This window comes from Crinia signifera, chromosome 2, assembly GCF_055691185.1.
Source record: "Crinia signifera chromosome 2, ASM5569118v1, whole genome shotgun sequence".
Lineage (NCBI taxonomy): Eukaryota > Metazoa > Chordata > Amphibia > Anura > Myobatrachidae > Crinia > Crinia signifera.
The window spans coordinates 309411507-309430902 of record NC_139218.1 but is presented as its reverse complement, the minus strand read 5'-3'; the positions used below and the strand labels follow the sequence as shown (position 1 = coordinate 309430902).

Genomic DNA, 19396 nt, shown 5'->3' with positions numbered 1-19396 from the left:
TCACTTTATAGGTTGTACTCCAATTGTATGCTTCACTAATTTATTCTGTGAATGTCCTTGTGTACTTGTATACAGATGGCATTATAGGGAGCTAATGTTATTCTGTATTTAAACAAATCAGAATGGTTTCTGACTTTCTTTTTTCCAAAAAATTATATATATAAAGTATATATGTCTTCTATGTAGCATCTGTTTTATCTGCACAAGGAAGTGATGCAATTGTGATTCTAAAGCTGTGTACACACGGGCATAAATTGCTGGCAATATGGTCGTGCAAGCGATTGGAGTGTGCACTGGCGATAAATCGCCGGGTGCGCGCTCCCGTTTTGAGACCCCTAATGGTCGCTGGTCGGAGGAGCATGCTCCTCCGACCAGTGACTTCCCCTGTCTCTGGTCGCTGACGAAAACAGGACACTGAGCAATATATTGCCAGCGATCATATTGCTCTGTGTGTACGCACCTATAGTCTTTATCTCCAAGGGCCCCCTTTCTTCTGCCTTCTGAAGCCAGAGTACAGAGAATTAAGTCTAGACCGTATGTGTGTGAGCTAACCCAGTATTCATTCATCTGTACGCCCGTTCGAGACCATGGTGATGTTACTCATACTAAATGACCTGATGAATAGCTTTTTGTGGATATTGGTCAGACTGTACCAGTATCTGGAATCTATAATCTGGAATTATAGTGCATGAGTCACGTATAGATAGCATGCACTATAATTCCAGATTATTTGCTCTTTAATATTTTAAGAATTAAACAATAAAATAAACATGTTTTTGCATTTGCGTTCAACCCTTCCTGAGCATCACAAAGCAGAATAGAAGACAATAATGTGAATGTAGAAGGCCTCATTGTCATACATTAGTAGTGTGTAATGTAATTGAAAATAATTAAACCAACATTACCATTGTATTAGTAATGTTCTAAACATACATTTGTAAATTACAAGAAAAATACCCTTAGGTTAAACAAATGTATGAATAATGGAAGGTTTTGCACTAATGCACAGTACAGGACTGGCCACTAGTCTGCAGTGTTGCTCTACTTTGTAATACTGGCTGCTCAAGTAAACCGAAAAATCACCACATTTCTATTCACTTTGTTTCTAGACTTTTTTTTCCAGTGGGTAATCTACAGCAGGAATGTGTACAACATATTTTTCCTTTTTCTTCTTTAAAAAAAAACAACACATAATGAAGATTGCTTTTTAAAGGCAATAAATGCGCATTGTATATTGTCTAGAGTTTAGTTGTTTTAATGTTTCAGCATTTCGTTTGTCATAGCACTTGTGTCGGAGTATCTGAAAGACAATATGTCCTCAAAATGTTTATAGTTGCATTTATAGAGTAGGTACATTTTCTATTAGTCATTAAGCCTACAGTATATTAATGATCGCATTAGTCTTATTACAACAATGAGTAGTGAAGTATTGAAAAATATTCAGATTATAGTGTTAAAGAAGAGCAAACCTCTGCCTGGCTGGCAGTAGAGTGCTGCTTCCACTGTAACTATATCTATTCTGTCTCTGTGTAAGGGCTGCACAAGGGGTTATGGATGAGCATTCAGTGTGCAATAGGTAGGGTCATCATTTTAAGGACAGGCTGCCTTTAGAGCAATCCACCTGGTCTCTCGAAACATGATTGAAGCACTAGAAAACTACCTGATGCTACACAGCCTAGTTTACAGAGCTGAGCTAGTGTTCAGTTACTAATGACACAAAATCAATAGATACCAAGGTTGGAGTCCATACATACTATTAATGCATTTGTATAAAAAATGACAGTGAAATGCATATGAATTTCCAGATGTGACCAGAGCTTTTTTTTTTTTTTTATACGGTTTCCAGCATGTGCTCTCCATGCATCCCACTCCTGTATAATGAAAAGCCGCCTCGGGAAAGACAATGTGACAGGCAGATTTGGGCTCCTATTGTGTGGTTGCGTGCTTGGCACTGAGAGACGCACTGCATAAACACCGCGGAGTAAGGGCCCTTAGTGATGAATATCTACTAGCTTATTGTTTGGCAGATACAATACAGAAAACTATTAATAAACCTCCTTCTCTGTTGCAGGCCATGAATAGCTGTGATGTGTAGTGAGACCGATTTTACACAAACCTTTATGAACCTGAGTGTTCATGATTTACTTTGTTACTCTTTATAAAGAATCCCATTTTTCCTTCTTACAAACAAATATTTAAACATATTTTAGGGTACTTGTTTAGTTTCACGGCGGCAGATATCGCATGCGATTTGCATAAGATTCTATGTGCGATGCGATTTTATTACCTGTTCATAACCCCACTATCCACTACGGCATGGAGTTGATTTTATATAGTGTGGCAAAGCGTGGCGGATTACTTTACATGCATTCCGTGGCGAGCGGACGCAAAATACATGTAAATTAATCAGTGTCCCCTCGGACGCATTTATTGCCTTGGGCTCAGTGGCTCGCTGCGCTCGCCACACTATATACAACATCAGCTCCATGCCGTAGTGGATAGTGGGGTTATGAACAGGTACTAAATCGCATCGCACATTGAATAGCATGCAAATCGCATGCGATCTATCTGCCGCCGTGAAACTAAACAATTACCATTTTAGTAGAAACTAGCCACAAGATTCAACCAAAGTATTCATCTACCCAGACAGCACATAACTGGTTGATACAGGTTGCGCACACATTTTCCAGCACCTCTTATAATCCAGACCCATCAGGTGCTGCTGCGGATATCTGGATTTGGTGGGATGAGGGTTTAGGGTGCCAGCAGGATGCTATGGAAAGCCGTCAATTCCCTCGTTCATCTGCTGGTGATGATGCATGAGTGCTCAATGCTCATCGCTACCCCATACACCCTGGGGCGGCTTTCCAGCTTAAATGTACAGTAGGTGTTCAGCTGGGTTCACTTGCAAACAATTACAATGAAGTCATAGATTTCCCTTGAAGTCCTGTACAAAGGATATAGTGCGTATAAACGGCAATCTGCATCTTCCAGAACCTGTGCAGTTACTTTCCTTCCTGGGGTGTCGCTCTCTGCTTTGGTGCTCCTAGCACAGTGTGGTCTGTATTTCAGCACTGATATGTAGACCACACTTGATTGTTTGCATAATAAGCTGACGGGTGATCTACATGCACGCAGCATGAGTCTTGTGCTCGTTGGTAATAGACAGCTGGGGACAGATTGACAGGCTGTGTCAGTTTTGGGCAGGGGTTAGGGGTGTCAGCACATTTTCTGGGAGTGCTGATGCCTGATTCATTGGCCTTGTATGTGCTGATGTGACTGCCAGTCTGCGCAACCAGGTTACTCAGCTGGCCAATGGTCTCGCAGATTGAGCAGACACTAATGCAGCAGATAGTACCTACAGCACATGCGTCCCCTTACAACGGGGCACCCCCCAGGTCACCGCCGCGTCCCCCCCCTAACCCTGCCCGTCTCCCTGAAGCCGAGACGGGCAGGGTTCCCGTCCCCCCTGCCGTCGGCAAACTGGGACGTGCATCCCAGTCAGATGTAGCGCGGCTCGCCAGTGGGGGTGGTCGGCCGAGCCCCGGCACTGGATGAGCGGCGCTACATCTGTACATGCAATATGCATCTTTATACCAGATGCCTCTTACTGCATTGGAGTATGTTGGCATTGCTGCTGCAATTTTAACTCCATCCAAATTTAAATCTGACCCTGTATGTGCTAAAGAAAATGTCGTTTATTGACTCAAAAAGCTGTATATATATTTTGTACAGTTGGATAAAATACATGTTGTTGTTTTTTTAAGTTTACTTTTGCTTATTTATTACTGTAATGTCTCTTGTTCCCATAAAGGTATGACTGGTACCAAACAGAATCCCAAGTTATCATCACAGTAATGATCAAGAATGTCCAGAAGGACGATGTGCACATACAGTTTTCTGAGAGACAGGTAAGACTATCCTATGTGCTTATATAAAGTACGAGTGGGTTACCGTGTCTGCTGTATTCCCCTTTACATCACCAGGCTATGGTGATGTCTATGGATATTTTGTTTTATTCATTAGTCCACATGAGTTACTTTGTTGGGGTTTCCCCCTGTGAGAGATGCGACCTCTAGTAGTACAGTGTAATCCATTTTGGAAGAATAGTGCTGCAGCCAAAACTATATCAGTGTTTAAAGGGATATTTTCCATATAAAGAGGTATAAAATGTGTGCTTTATAGGTTCCAGAGACAACCGCATGCATAGTATTCCATTCTGCTCCATGGTAACCATCTGCCACAGATTACCATGAAGAGTCTATTGGTGGAGGTAGGAGAGTTGGTACTGTCTGGGGTGATCAGCTGGCAAACATTCGTGCCTGCCAATTTAAGCGGTGTACACATCAGATGACTTTTTAAATGATGTGGACAATAACAAAAGGTTCTAAATGACAAATGATGTAAATCGGCCTGCATGTTTGCTCTATCACGATGCGCGCTATTGAACTTTTCAACATGCAAGAAGATTTGTATGTATTGTCAATAACCGTACACTCCTGGATGTGGCAACTGACAATCTCTTGCAAGATTGCTCAGTGTGTATGCACAATCTGGTTTGTCTGGCACTTCACCTCATCGCTGGCCCGGCCGCTCATCTGCTCGTATTGCCAGCATCCTGTTATGGAGAGTCGTCCACACCTGGGGAAAATCGCCTAAACGGGGCAAAAACGCTCAGTGTGTATGGACCTTTAGATCCTCTGAAGTGCATCTGAGGAGTCCCTTTTGGATCTGATTTCCATCTCTGATGCAGTTCAGGAGTAGTCTGTACTAAAGCGTCATTGTCTTTTCAGAAGGCCAGCATCCGTGAGTTTGAAATTACTAGTGCAAATAGCTTTTCACACAAGTTGGTTGGTGGAAACTTGTGTGTGGAAGGTGCAAAATTACATTCTGCTAAAGACATTGTATAATTCATTTTTAGCTTTTAATAAATCACAAGGAAATGGATGTTGGGGAGAGTGCTGGAAAACAAGTGTGTGTGTGTGTGTGTGTGTGTATGTGTATATATATATGTGTGTGTGTGTGTGTGTATATATATATATATATATATATATATATATATATATATATATATATATATATATATATATATATATATTGTGTGTGTGTGTATATGTGTATATATATATATATATATATATATATATATATATATATATATATATAGGGAGGGGGGGTTTATTTTCTGAATTGTGTAGTCCTTTTCAAATGCCTTTTTCAGCTTCTTATCTTAGATATGGGCCATGTTTATGTCTTCTAGTGTTGCTTTATATTTAAGTCACATTATTCATTCTTTTTTACAATGCCAAACAACAAGTGTACAAATTGCTGGTGCTGGCTTAAATGGTAGGCTGTACGGTATTGAATTTATTAGCTGCATATGCAAAGAAGAAGCTGTGCAAAGTTCTCATTGTGCTGATTTTCGGAATCATGCACCAAGCAAATGTCCCACAATATAATTACATTGTTTGGCATTTTCATCTAAGGTTGATGGGTTAGTAGTTACATTGGTAGTAATTACATTAGCACTGGGGGCATGTAAATACATTTGATAATTCTGTGCCTACTCAGTGTAATCTGTAATTGGCAGTGCTTTCTCCCTGTGGCTTGCTTCCAAAAAAAAATGGAAACTGGGTTGTAAATAACACCCTCTCTAAATGTTATTGCTTGGCCTGTCAGCGTCTCAAACAGTATGTTGTGCACAAATGTGGAGACCGACAGTAAGTCACACCGTAATAAGTCATGACTATGGGTTTGACAATAAGTATTTATTTATTACTAAAGTATTTTTGAATAGACACAATAAGTAAGTTTTATTTATATAGCGCACTTTCTCCAGTAGGACTCAATGCGCTTCACAGACATCAAAACAATGCATATAGGATTTGGGGAGTACAGCAATAGATAAGTCACAGAGGCATAAAAGAAAGCCTTGAGAGCACAGTAGGCACAATTGGTGCCTCTTGTGTTTGGTGCAGATATTTTGGATAATAACTTCGATGAGTTGTGTATTCCACCCTAACAGGCACCAGGTGAGGCAGCCATCTTAGGTGCACTCTAGGATTACCTGGGGTGGAATCGCTTACCCCTAGAAGAAATTACACAAAATGAAGTGATTGCAGTGTAGAGTTGGGTCCCAATAAGACAGTCCGTTCCATGTATTTTTCATCCCATCCACAAGTGTACCAGATGAGGCAGCCATGTTGGGCACACTAGGAAGGTTACACTGTGGCAGATGAGCCATATAAGGACACAATGCAGATATGGGAAAGCTATTACTAATAAAATTCCGGTATAACGCTGCTATTGATTTTAAGCTGACCCTTTATAACGGGATACAATCAAAATCCCGACAGGGTCAAAATACCGATATTTAAAATCCGACAGGGTCAAAATACCGACATTTAAAATCCGACAGGGTCAAAATACCGACATTTTAAATCCGACAGGGTCAAAATACCGACATTTTAAATCCGACAGGGTCAAAAGACCGACATTTTAAATCCGACAGGGTCAAAAGACCGACATTTTAAATCCGACAGGGTCAAAAGACCGACATTTTAAATCCGACAGGGTCAAAAGACCGACATTTTAAATCTGACAGGGTCAAAAGACCGACATTTTAAATCCGACAGGGTCAAAAGACCGACATTTAAAATCCGACAGGGTCAAAAGACCGACATTTAAAATCCGACAGGGTCAAAAGACCGACATTTAAAATCCGACAGGGTCAAAATACCGACATTTAAAATCCGACAGGGTCAAAATACCGACATTTAAAATCCGACAGGGTCAAAATACCGACATTTAAAATCCGACAGGGTCAAAATACCGACATTTAAAATCCGACAGGGTCAAAATACCGACATATAGAATGTACAGGTGAAACAGTCTACGTGACTTTCGGTCGACAGGTGCGAGGTCGACATGGGTTTTTTCACTGTTTCTTGACCCGACATGTGCCGACAGGCGGTATTTCATGCCCTACCATCCACTAGGGTGTGGTGGGAGAATGAAATAGTGTGCCGAGCGCAGCATCACGAGTGGCTGCGGTTCACTTCCAACTGTGTCCATGTCGACTGTGTCGACATTCGGGTAAAAAAACTGAAAAAACCCATGTCGACCTCGCTACCTGTCGACGGAAAGTCATGTAGACTGTTTTGCCTGTACATTCTATATGTCGGGATTTTGACCCTGTCGGGATTTTGACCCTGTTGGGATTTTAATTGTTGGGATTTTAAATCATTCGGAATTTTGACCCTGTCGGGATTTCATACCAAATCCTTTATAACTAGACACACTAGTGTCCACACCTATATGTTGCTATGTATTTCACAGTGGTATGGGAAGTCTGAGGTACCTACTGTATTAACCAACACCCCTGGCAATATCAATATTCCATGTCTGCCGTCTCATAATGGTTTCCTTTTTTTTTTTTTTTTTCTTCACAAATAAATTCTTTATATTCAGTAAACAAGAAAAAAGGGGGCATTAGTTTCTAATCTAATTGCCATATACTTTTGTGAGTCACAAAAGTATATGGCAATTAGATTAGAAACTAATTCCTAAATAATATAAAAAACATTCACATTCATCAATCGAGTGTATATACTTAACAAAGAAACTGGTAATCCTAGACCTACAAAATAAATATCTTAAGTGGGAGTTGATTGAAAGAGGAAGGGAAAAATAAGTGAATATAGAAACTTGAGAATATAGGTCTATCAGGGTCAAAAGGTCAAACTCCACAACAAAACAAACACATCCAGCTCATGGTGCCCATACACTTATGCGATCGGATGCGATGTCTCATCGTATCCGATCACATTTTATGGTGCCTAAAATGTCCACTTCCAGCATCCGATGTCTCATTCCATCTGCGATGCCACTTCAGGTGCTGTAGGAGGGCACACAGCAGAGTAGCGTAGCGCTGTGAAGGAGTGCCGGCAGGGGTCAGCGGCGGCGGCAGAATTTGAAAAAGCTTAATACACTGGACTGTTCTCTGACAGAGCTCTCTGCCAATCGGAAGCCTCACATTCAGGTGGCCGCAGAGAGGGCCTCCCAATGTTTTCAACTTTTTTTTCAAATTCTGCCGCCCGCTCCCCGAACCCAATGAAACCGCTCTCGCCCCCGCTGATTGCATTCAAGAGATCGCATGAGGTTACAAATCACATGCTATCGCTCCTGCAATTCGATAAATATTATATGCAGCACATAATATCTATTGATGTGAGATTCAACCGGTGGGCCTGCACATTGCATGGTTCACAAAATGTGCATACAATCATTTGATCTATTGAACAGATGTGGTCAAAATGTAATGATTGTATGCAATATCTCATTAAGTGTATGGGCTACATTACTCGTATGATAATTACATATTTAGACCACGGGAGGACTCCAAGACACTGGAAGGAGAGTTTTATAAGCATTAGAGCAGTGGTGTCAAACTCATGGCCCTCCAGCTGTCGTGGAACTACACATCCAAGCATGCCCTGCCACAGATTTTATATAATTGAGTGCTAAAACTGTAGCAAGGCATGCTGGGAAGTGTAGTTCCACAACAGCTGGAGGGCCATGAGTTTGGCACCATTGCATTAAAGGATTAAAACTCAATCAAGGGAAACCAAAGCTACAAAATCTGGGTGTTTTTTTTGGGAACTGTATAGAAAATATCGTCCATCGTCATATAAAAATCCATGCATTGGCACCAATCCCAAACTGGGAGGGAGTTAGGAACGGCAGCAGAGTATCGCGCTAGCAGCATTGTTAAAATGCTAAGGAGGAACTTTTTGTACTTAGAAATAGCGATGGGAAAATGTAAAAGTAACCAGAAATGGTACCATCTAATTAATACATTTATATTGGGATTCTTGGGCGTCTTAATTCATGAACCTTTTGGTTTTTTTTTTTAATGCAAATAAGTTGTGAGTATACCGTCGGTGGTGTTAGTTCATGGCAGGATGGGTATGATCACTTAATGCCTTGGTGCAGAAATATGCTGTAACTCATGGCAACCAATCTTTTTCTGTAAATTTTCCCTTTCTAGATAATGTCTGAAAATGTTTATATGTAATAAGGCAGTGTTGTTATGGGTCAGTTCAGTACTGAGCAGTGTACAGTTGCACACATCACAGTGGTAGTAAAGTAATATTGCTTGTTTCCTAAAATGAGCTAAGTTTTCAAGGGATGGGACCTTACCTTAATATTTTTTTCACGCGCTTTAGAGGCAATTCCTGCAATCATGCAATTTTTGCAGCTCTTGGTCTTCTGTTTGTGTCACCAGATAGTTAGCCAGATGTAATTATTTAATAAATAGTTATTTTTACCTTTAAACTTTTGGATCTACAGTTATACACCACATAAAAAAAAATCCCCCGGGGGAATCACTTATACACTGGTTAAATAGTAAAAAAAAAAAACTATACACAAACATGAATTGACATAAAAAGCAAAATATTAAATATACTAAAACCTCAAATTATCAATGTGTGAGTACACCTAGTATGTTGTCAGACCAGTGCTGTTTCTCAGTACTCAGCACGCCAGTGGTCCATGGTCCTGGGCTGCATGGCTATGCTGGGATGGAGAGGTCAGTCCAGGCAGTTATTACACGCTGTCTCTGGGGTCTCCTAATAAAAGCCGTTAGTATGGGTGGCTTAATAAGGTCTCAGGTGACCGCAAACCGACGGGCAATAGGATACCGTGTCCAAGGTGTCAAGCACTCCACTGGACAAAGTAATGCTGGGAGCCCTCACCCGGCTCTACCAGAGCTTGTATGACGGCTGTAACCGCTGATGTCCTTGTGCCTGGGCTGCTGAGGTGGCAATGTGTTGGTGCAACAGTTAAGAATGGTACGCTCACCACAAGAAAAAACGGTACTCTTTACCTAGAAAATCTTGGGCATCGCAAAGTAAAAAATCGCGTCGGTCGCATCGCATGCGGCCAAAAAATCGCGTGCGACGCGATTACCGCGATTTTAAATAGGCAACAATGTTAAATGGCCCAATTGACCCGATTTTACATAGGGAACAATTTTAAATGGCCCACAGACCCCAAATAGCCACCCTGAAGTGTGAAATGGCCCCCCCCAATTGTTAACGCCACCCCACGATCAACGTCAACCCGAAGCGTGGCGAGCGCGGCGGTACGTGTCCTCCGACCTTTTCATACCCCCACTATCCACGTCGGCGTGGAGTTGAGAATAGAAAGTGTGGCGAGCCACCGAGCCCGAAGCGTGGCGAGCGCAGCGAGGAGACGCGGATACCTTCACAGGTATCCGTGGGGCTCGCTGCGCTAGCCACACTTTCTATTCTCAACTCCACGCCGACGTGGATAGTGGGGGTATGAAAAGGTCGGAGGACGCGTACCGCCGCCCCTCGTGGGCTCGCTGCGCTCGCCACGCTTCGGGTTCACGTTGATCGTGGGGTGGCGTTAACAATTGGGGTGGCCATTTCACACTTGAGGGTGGCTATTTGGGGTCTGTGGGCCATTTAACATTGTTCCCTATTTAAAATCGCGGTAATCGCGTCGGACGCATCGCATGCGGTTTTTGGCCGCATGCGATGCGACCGACGCGATTTACATTTTAACATGCATTTCTATGTGAAATCGTGGGCATCGATCGCATGCCATGCCCGCGATGGGCGCCGTTCTAGGTAAAGAGTACCGAAAAAACAAATGCTAGTAACCTGGCGCAATATTAATTGATTAATTGAATAATCAGCAGCTTGTATTACCCCGGGAGACCATCATTCTCCCAGAATACAATCTAGCAGACACACAAGGTTTGGGCTGACACAAGTGCTAATGAACAAGATAGGTATAATGTTCCAGAGGCGAAATGGTGTATATCCGTACACCATTTCACCTTCTGGGAGATTGATGGTCTCCTGGGGTGACACCAGCTGCTGATTATTCAATTAATCAATTAATATTGCGCTAGTATTGCCTTTCCAACTTCACTTGTGGCCAGGCAGCAATTTTGTAAATGTTTTAGACAGATTAATTCGTACTGAATGTGCCAATAATTTTTTTGAGAATGATGTTAATACACCATTTCACCTCTGGAACATTATAACTATCTTGTTCATTAGCGCTTGTGTCTGCCCAAACCTTGTGTGTCCACCACAAGAGCCGGCTCGTGGTTGATAGCTGCCAGGGCGAGCGGCAGCTGCCTCGATCCTGGCTGGATTGCAGCCGCTCATAGTACAAAGTGGTCGATAGACAGCGGCCACTCCGTGGAGAATCTGGGTGCCGGCTGCAGCTGTGTGTCTCCTTATGGGTCACTAATGGAGGTCGATGAACGAAAAGCAGGTGATGCGAGTTCAGCAAAAAGCTGTGGTGTGGGGGTAGGTAACTCTGATCATAAGGATGCGTTTCTCTGTGCCCTGGGCAGCTTTCTCAACAGGCCATCGGGGCTATCTCCGATCCTAAGGACGCGTTTTGCTGCACTTTTTATTAGGAGACCCCAGTGACAGTGTGTAATAACTGCCTGGACTGACATCTCTATTCCAGCATAGCCATACAGCCCTGGACCACGGACCACTGGTGTACTGAGAAACGGCACTTGTCTGACAACATCTACCAGGTAGTGACACACGATCTCATAAACTATTGTTTTTTTGGTACTTGTTTCCTAGCACGGCGCCAGCGGAAAAAATTGTATCCGCATCGCATGCAAACAAATCGCATGCGATGGGCGCGATTTTTACATTGGAACCAATGTAAAATGGTCCCTGAGACCCGATTTTACATTGGCCCCAATGCCTTCACACATTGCCTTCCTTCCTCATAAGTGATAATTTAAAGGTTTTAGTATATTTCATATTTGTCAATTCATGTCTGTATATAGTTTTTTTTACTATTTAATCAGTGTATAAGCATACCTCCCAACATGACCCTCTCCAGGAGGGACAAAATTCTCTATTCATGGACTTTCCTCTTAATGTATGATTGCCATCAGCTGTGGCGAGAAAACGTTCTTATCAATTACCTAGCTCACCACCGGTGATGGCAAACATACATTACCATAGAAGTCCAGAAACAGAGCATTGTGTCCCTCCTGGAGAGGGTCATGTTGGGAGATATGCATAAGTGATTCCCCCGGGGAATTTTTTTGAATGTAGTGTATAACTGTTGATCCACAATAAACAAGTTTAAAGGTAAAAATAACTATTTATTGAATGATTACATTATAATTTTGAATCTGCTTTCCATTTGTGATTTAAGCGCCACTAGGATCCTGTTTTGAGATCATGTGCCATATCTGGGTGAAATACAAATCTGGTAATTGGTGAGAACACATGATAATTGACCATTGTTCCTAAATACTGAAAAACTGGCAAAGCCTGTAGTTCATACGGATCGGTAAAATTGTGACTGCCTTATGTAAAGGGTCGGTTGTCATTTGCTCTCATTAATTGTCAGATTTTCATTCCAACCAGCCAAATCTGGTAGATCTAAAAGATAATTGTACAGTGTATGCGCAGCTTTAGCAAACTGGTCCCGCTGTCTCAGGTTTGATGGATGCCTTCTCCAGGCTACATATTTAAGCCTTTTCCATAAATGTACAATAAGGTGGAGCACCCATGACCTTTGACTAACGGAGCTTTCTAATACTGGTCAGTATGTTTTGCTCCAAAATGCTTTCATAGTCTTCCGTTTCCATGGTGCCCTGCACATATTCAAGGCATCCCGTGCCAGACGCAGCAATACAGCCCCAAAACTGAACCATGTTTCACAGTAGGCACAGTGTTCTTTGCTTCGTTATTTTTTTCTACGGCTGTGAGCAGAGAACGGATTTGACTCCTCCATCTAACGGACTTTCTCTATGGAAGTAATGTTGCTTGTCATTATGCGTTTGAGCATATTCCAGTCTGGTTTTTGGGGATTTTGCTTTTTCAAAAGTCGAGTCCAACTTTTTCCATGAAGCCCACTGTCACTACAAAACTGTTGGATCATGCGATCAGACTCCTTGTACTTTATCCTTAGAGTACAGCTTGTATCTCTTTGGAAGTTTTCCTTCGCTCTAAACCATTCTCACTATCCTTGCTTCAGGAGAAGGGTGCTACGGATTCGGTATGAAATCCCGACAAGGTCAAAATACCAACATTTAGAATGTACAGGTGAAACAGTCAACATGACAGGTCGCGAGGTCGACATGGTTTTTTTTTCACTTTTTCACTTTTTTTTCACTTTTTTTCACTTTTTTTACCCGAATGTCGACACGGTCGACATGGACACAGTTGGAAGTGAACCGCAGCCCCTCGTATCGCTCGCGGTGCTTTGGGCGCGGTGCCTCGCTGCGCTCGGCACACTATTTTATTCTCCCGCCACGCCCTAGTGGATGGTAGGGCATGAAATACCGCCTGTCGGGTCAAAAAACTGTGAAAAAAAACATGTCGACCTGTCGACACAGTCATGTTGACTGTTTCACCTGTACATTCTATATGTCTGTATTTTGACCTTGTCTGTATTTTGACCTTGTCGGGATTTTGACTGTTTCACGTGGCTACGGTCCCATAGATTATAAACGTCCTAAAAATGTTTGCCACTGTAGTCACAGGAACATCCTCAAGCTGCTTGGAGATGGTCTTTTCTAGCCTTTACCGTTTCAATGTGCTACAGCTAGACTATAATTCTCTCCTTTGCTTTGTCTTGTCCATGCTCAGAACATGATGATGTCAATTTTCTCCCTTTAGTTTATATGCTTGTACTATGACCCAGCAAATGCATGCAGGTGTTCAGAGACAATAGCTTTTTCATTTCATCACTTTTCTGGGGAATGAAGCATGGTTTCCGTGAGACGTAAGGGTAGCAATAAAATTGTGCATATCTGTACAGTTAAAGTAGCTTTTGTTAAGCATTACCATTTTTTTTTATTTTTTGCCATTTCATAAACTTTTTATTCATAAACTTATGATTACAGGTTATGTGGCGTTTGATTAAAGTATGTAATGAAAGAAAAATAACAGGAGATAGCTGCACAAGGAGTTTAGAGTGGAGGCATGTGTTTGCTGCTCTGCATGATTACCTTGTACCTGAGAGTAGCATGCTAATATATTCCAGGGGCCTTCTATTATCACACACACACACTCCCTAAGAAAGAACATCAGGCAATGGGATTAGAGTTTTGGCTGCAATTTAGGAGGCAAGAACATTCCTATGAAAAGTGCTTAGTAGTAGGAGTTGACAATTTTATACAGTTACTGTATGTATTCTGGCTTCAACAAGATGGATTATAAATCACCCCTGTTTTACAGCCACCGGTTTCTATGTTGATGAAATTTTAAAGCTGGGTACTTTATCTGGTAGAAAACAAAATCTGATAATGTATGGGAGAGCATAACAATCAAAAATGTGAAATAGTCAATGGTCGGTGAGACAAAGTAGTTAAAGCCATTTGATTTAACAAACTAATCCGAACAATCGGTTTTGTCGTTTTCCAGTGTTCGGGAGTGAATTGTTGATTGTCCTTTTGCTCCCATACATAACCAGATTTTTCTTCCCATCAGACCAGATTAGACAGATTAATCTGTACGTGTCTATCCAACTTTCCATGGGAAATATTTGATTTTTGATCAGCTAGCTGCATTAATTACTTAAATACACAGGTGCATGACCACACTTTTTGTGGTACAATTATTTATGAAGAAACTATTTCTCTAGTCCATGCACTGTCAACTATAGTTTTGTTTGAATGAAAGGATCAGATGTTGTACTTATGGCAGGTGCTCTGTTAAAATTTTAGTCCAGAACATTGTCCTTGCCTTGCTTCTGATAGAGTTCAAACTGTTTCAAAGCCCTTGCTGCAGCATTGTGTTCCCACTCTAACTACAAACCATTATAATGTACCAGTGTTCTTTCCTGTGAGCACTGCAGATAATAAATGTTGGGATTGTCAGGCAGCATGTGAGTGTTTACAAGCCTATTTCCTAGTTTTTCGATTAAGGCTGATAATCAATTAGCTGTGGTAATTTACAGCTGCTAATTGATTTGCGGTGGGATATTCAGCAAGCCCGGATGCCCGGAATGTATTATAGATTATGCTTTGGGTGCCTCGGACACGCAAAGCATAATCCCTGATAAGAAACCCTTGCACCGTAGTAACATGTCGGTCGGGGAATTTATCCCAGGTTGCCGAAAATGGGACACTTTTCTCTTTGAAAAAAAACATGCTTTATTTGGATAACCCAACAATGACCATTGGTCAGAATCTCGCGTTGGGCTACTTACACTCCTTTTTTTGTTTTTTTCTTTTTACAATTATATAAAATGTCCAATTTTGTGTGTAGAGAGGTGCGTGGGCGGCACTCGGAATAAACAACTCACACTTGAGGCGGGTGTATCATCAACGTTTCGAGACTCTTTATTTAATGTCTCGTCATCAGGATATATAAAACACAATGAAAAACCATACATTTATATACATACATGTATATAAATGTATGGTTTTTCATTGTGTTTTATATATCCTGATGACGAGACATTAAATAAAGAGTCTCGAAACGTTGATGATACACCCGCCTCAAGTGTGAGTTGTTTATTCCGAGTGCCGCCCACGCACCTCTCTACATTTGGTCTCCACGCCAGGAGTATCCAGGGAAGGCACCGGGCAAGTTGTTTGGCGAGAGGAGTGCATTCCCATCCTTGCTTGCAATTTTGTGTGTATGTATATAGTGAGGCAGAGGGGAAGCGCACACTCTTCAAATATAATACAGGTGCAGAGTCTGGTATATCATATGAGCTTATTCCGGACATCCAGGGGTATGACACCTCCAACATCCAGAAAGAACCAGTATTCCACAGTTTTCTTTTTTTTTTCAAAATATTGAACTTTATATAACTCAGGGGTGCACCACTGACCACCACATAATATACATGTAGCAGGGCAGCCAGCAAGCCCAAGACAGTGAAAGGTGGTGTTAATAAGAAATATTCATGATATGAAAGTCGGTTATGATCCCCAACTTTGAACAAATAGTTATTTAAAAAATTATTACCAGTCTAGTGCGTTTCCCAACTCCCCTTCTTCAAAACTCTGCAGTTAGTGCATAAAGTTTATTGACACTCACGGTTCAGTACACAACATCATGTCGATATCGGACAACAGCTGGATACAGTAAAAAGGAATCATGTCCAACTCCTGAGCAGCACCGAAACGGCCCGTCAGGGCATTGGATACTATTCCTTTTCTCTGTCTTCAGCTGTTGTCTGGAATACATACATACATACATACATACATACATACATACATACATACATACATACATACATACATACATACATACATACATACATACATACATACATACATACTATAAATGTCTGATTAATTGGTGGCTTCCACCTCATGTAGAGAGGGGCTGTCTGGCTGCTATTTATTGGGGGAAGGGGGGCAGTTGGTGGTGTCTATTGCCAATACAAACCAGTCTGATAAAAAAAACAAAAAACAATTTTTATCCTGATAGTTCTATTGAACTATCAGGATAAATATCCAATTATAGTCCTTTTTTTTTTTTTTTCTTTAATTGCGTGGTAAATGACCCATTATTGGGCGATAATGCATGGAATTCAGGATAAGTTCCCAGACCCATGTGTTATTATTTGAAAAATGGGTGTCTTTGGGCTGCTTATTTGGGATTGTGCTCCATGTGCTTGAGGCAAACAAATCAGAATCTCTGATAAGTGCCGGCTTATGGGACTAATTGCATAGCAACTGGGGTATCCATTAGTTGCATTAATTTACTGCAGCGAATAGGATATGTTTCAAAGATGTGAGTGTGCTGTATTGGAAAAGTAGTCCAACGCTAACTTTCTGTTTGCTTAGAGGCCTGCAGGTTGTGAACATGGTGGAAACCAATATAGGGCCTATAGATCATATTTTAGCAAAATATATTTAGCATCACACCAATGAGTGAGCGATATCGGCCATGTTCCTTCCATTTCCAACACCATCAGCAGCCCCCATAGGTTTGTGTGGGGGATGCAATGCTGTGAGATTGACTCTGAAATCAGAGTACCCAGAGGAAACCCAGGCATATATAGGGAGGATATACGTACTGGAAATTGAACCCATGATCTCTTTGCTGTGAGGTAGTAATGCTAACCATGCCACCATCCATACTGCTCAATTTAGTGATATAATTAGCATAATAACTTATTAGATTTAAAAATAACTACTTACCCACCCAAGCTATATATAAATACTTGAATTTAAGACTATTATTTGTTTGCGTTTAAATTTGATCCTGCATTTTACTAATAATGCAAAGTAGAGACAATGCTTTCTAGGGATGAAGTCTACCTTCATTGTGAATTAACCTTTTTACAGAAGCCACTTTACCATATTTATTAACCTAAAATGACTTCCTTTGTTTCTACAGTTAACTGTAAACATACATTTTCCATCAGGAGAAAACTACGATTTAAATCTGTTCTTATTTCACTATATCCTGCCTTCCCAGAGTACGTATAAAGTGCTTTCAACTAAGGTAAGATTTTGAGATTTATTTACCCTTCTAGGACTGTAATTATAAAAATGTGTCTTGTCTTCTTTGAAACATTGATTATTATTGTCAGAATTCTAGGACATTACTGGGAAAATGTCAGTGGGCCTGAAGCACATTTACAGTGACAAATTCTTCTGTCATGCTTAGTAGTTAGTAGTGTTTGAGTGCCCAGTGTTAATATCCAAAGTGTAATATAGCGCAATATAAATGCCATCTGGTCCGTGTTGCCTTCAGATCCATTTTTTGGTAATTTGATAAAGCTTTATATCTGTGCATACCTGTCTAATTTATGCACTGATAAATGTACGAGTGGTCGTCTCCACCATGGTGTTTACATTTCATGGGTGTAAAACGCTGCGTTTTGTACTGTTGCCCTTTTGATCCTTTTTTTATTTTCTTCTATATATTTATCCCTTTTAAGATCATTGCATGTTTCCAGTGTATGCCAGTGAGGACACTCATAAAGTTGACAAATTAGGCCCTAAAGAAAGAAAATCTGGTTTGGTCATTTTTGTTTTAATTACAATAAGCATTGTGTCTTATGCACCTATTTAATTCAGGTGTCTCATTAAGATAACAAGCTGGGATGAATATTGCTTTCATTATGAAGTATTTACCAGTTTCTTTCTCTTACCTACGGAGGCAATCGACGGATAGGAGAGCTGGGAGCGCAATCAGCCGCTGGGAAAGCTGATGAGGCGGAGGGGCGGCCTGTGCAGTGTGACCTATGACCAAGTCGCGCTGTGCAGGCCGCACGCCGGGGTTGGGAACAGCCGGGCAGCATCTGAATGGGGCTCAGATGCTGTATGGCGTTAGATAGTCCAATAACGGGATTGAAATCAGACATTTTGGGGCCAATTCCCGGGACCCTAGTAATACATTGGCCCTAATGACTAGTTCTGCTTTAAGAGGTTGAAGACTTTTAACGCTGTAGTGAATTCTGACTTCAGGATGCACTTATCACCCTTACATACTGAGCTCATTACAATTAAGAGGACAGTGACACATGAAGGGCTGCGTTGTGCTGTAGTGGCACAAGGGGCTGCTGGAATAACACATGAGGTTGGTCTGGTGCAGCTGCAAAGGTTTATTATGTGAATCTGCCTTATTCAATTTATTTTATGTCTGATCTGGTCTTTTCAATATCTTTTATACTGTACCAGGGGAGTGGCGTAGTGGGCCAAAGTCAATGCCCAATTTTTGGCACATGAATGATGTTGGCTCTTGAGCATCCCGAAAATAATTTTTTGTCTCGGACTTGTTGACCACCCCTGTAATACCCCAATCACACGTCACTCTCAACCCAAGTTTTTGCCGGGTTGTTACATCACAAACCCAGGTCTAGGTGTGAAAAGGCCACCCCAGGTCGAGCGACCTGGACATTTAACCCTGGTCACGGCCAGGGTTGAACACTGGTCCGACCTGGGTCAAGGTGCAGTGTGAACAGATAACATGGGTCGAGCAACCCATATCCTGTTCACAGTTTGGAGGAGGCACTTCAAGCTCTGCACCCAATGACGCGTAGCTGATGAGAACCGCCCCCTTACAACATCACTGACCTTGCAAGAAGCCGGGTGGGACGCATAGCTTTCAGACCGCAAATGCCAGGTTGCCCTTGGGATGGGCTCGTGTCCCTATCCTAGGTGCGATCTGGCATTTGCGATGTGAAAGGAGTAATAACGGAGGGTGCTGGGACGGGGACATTTGCAGTGTGAATGTGACGAATGTTCCCATGCATGCTACACTGTTAATGCAGACAATGTGGCAAGATAAATGATGAATGCTAGAAAATAACGGTTTGAAAATGCAGAAGGTAAAGTATGTGAGGATTTGGTTTGCTCTAAATTCCATCCAAATTGTAAGTATAACTGCAGCCCCCCCCC

General features: G+C 41.6%; 1 protein-coding gene across 2 annotated transcripts in view; it reads left to right on the top strand.

Annotated features, from left to right (window-relative positions):
- Nucleotides 1-19396, top strand: part of SUGT1 (SGT1 assembly cochaperone of MIS12 kinetochore complex) — a 65198-nt gene that overhangs the window by 29429 nt on the left and 16373 nt on the right. For both annotated transcript variants that reach the window (XM_083168908.1, XM_083168909.1), the window contains exons 10-11: nt 3815-3911; nt 17388-17495. In XM_083168908.1, the coding sequence (XP_083025034.1) occupies nt 3815-3911; nt 17388-17495 (205 nt within the window). The remainder of the gene's footprint in view (nt 1-3814; nt 3912-17387; nt 17496-19396) is intronic.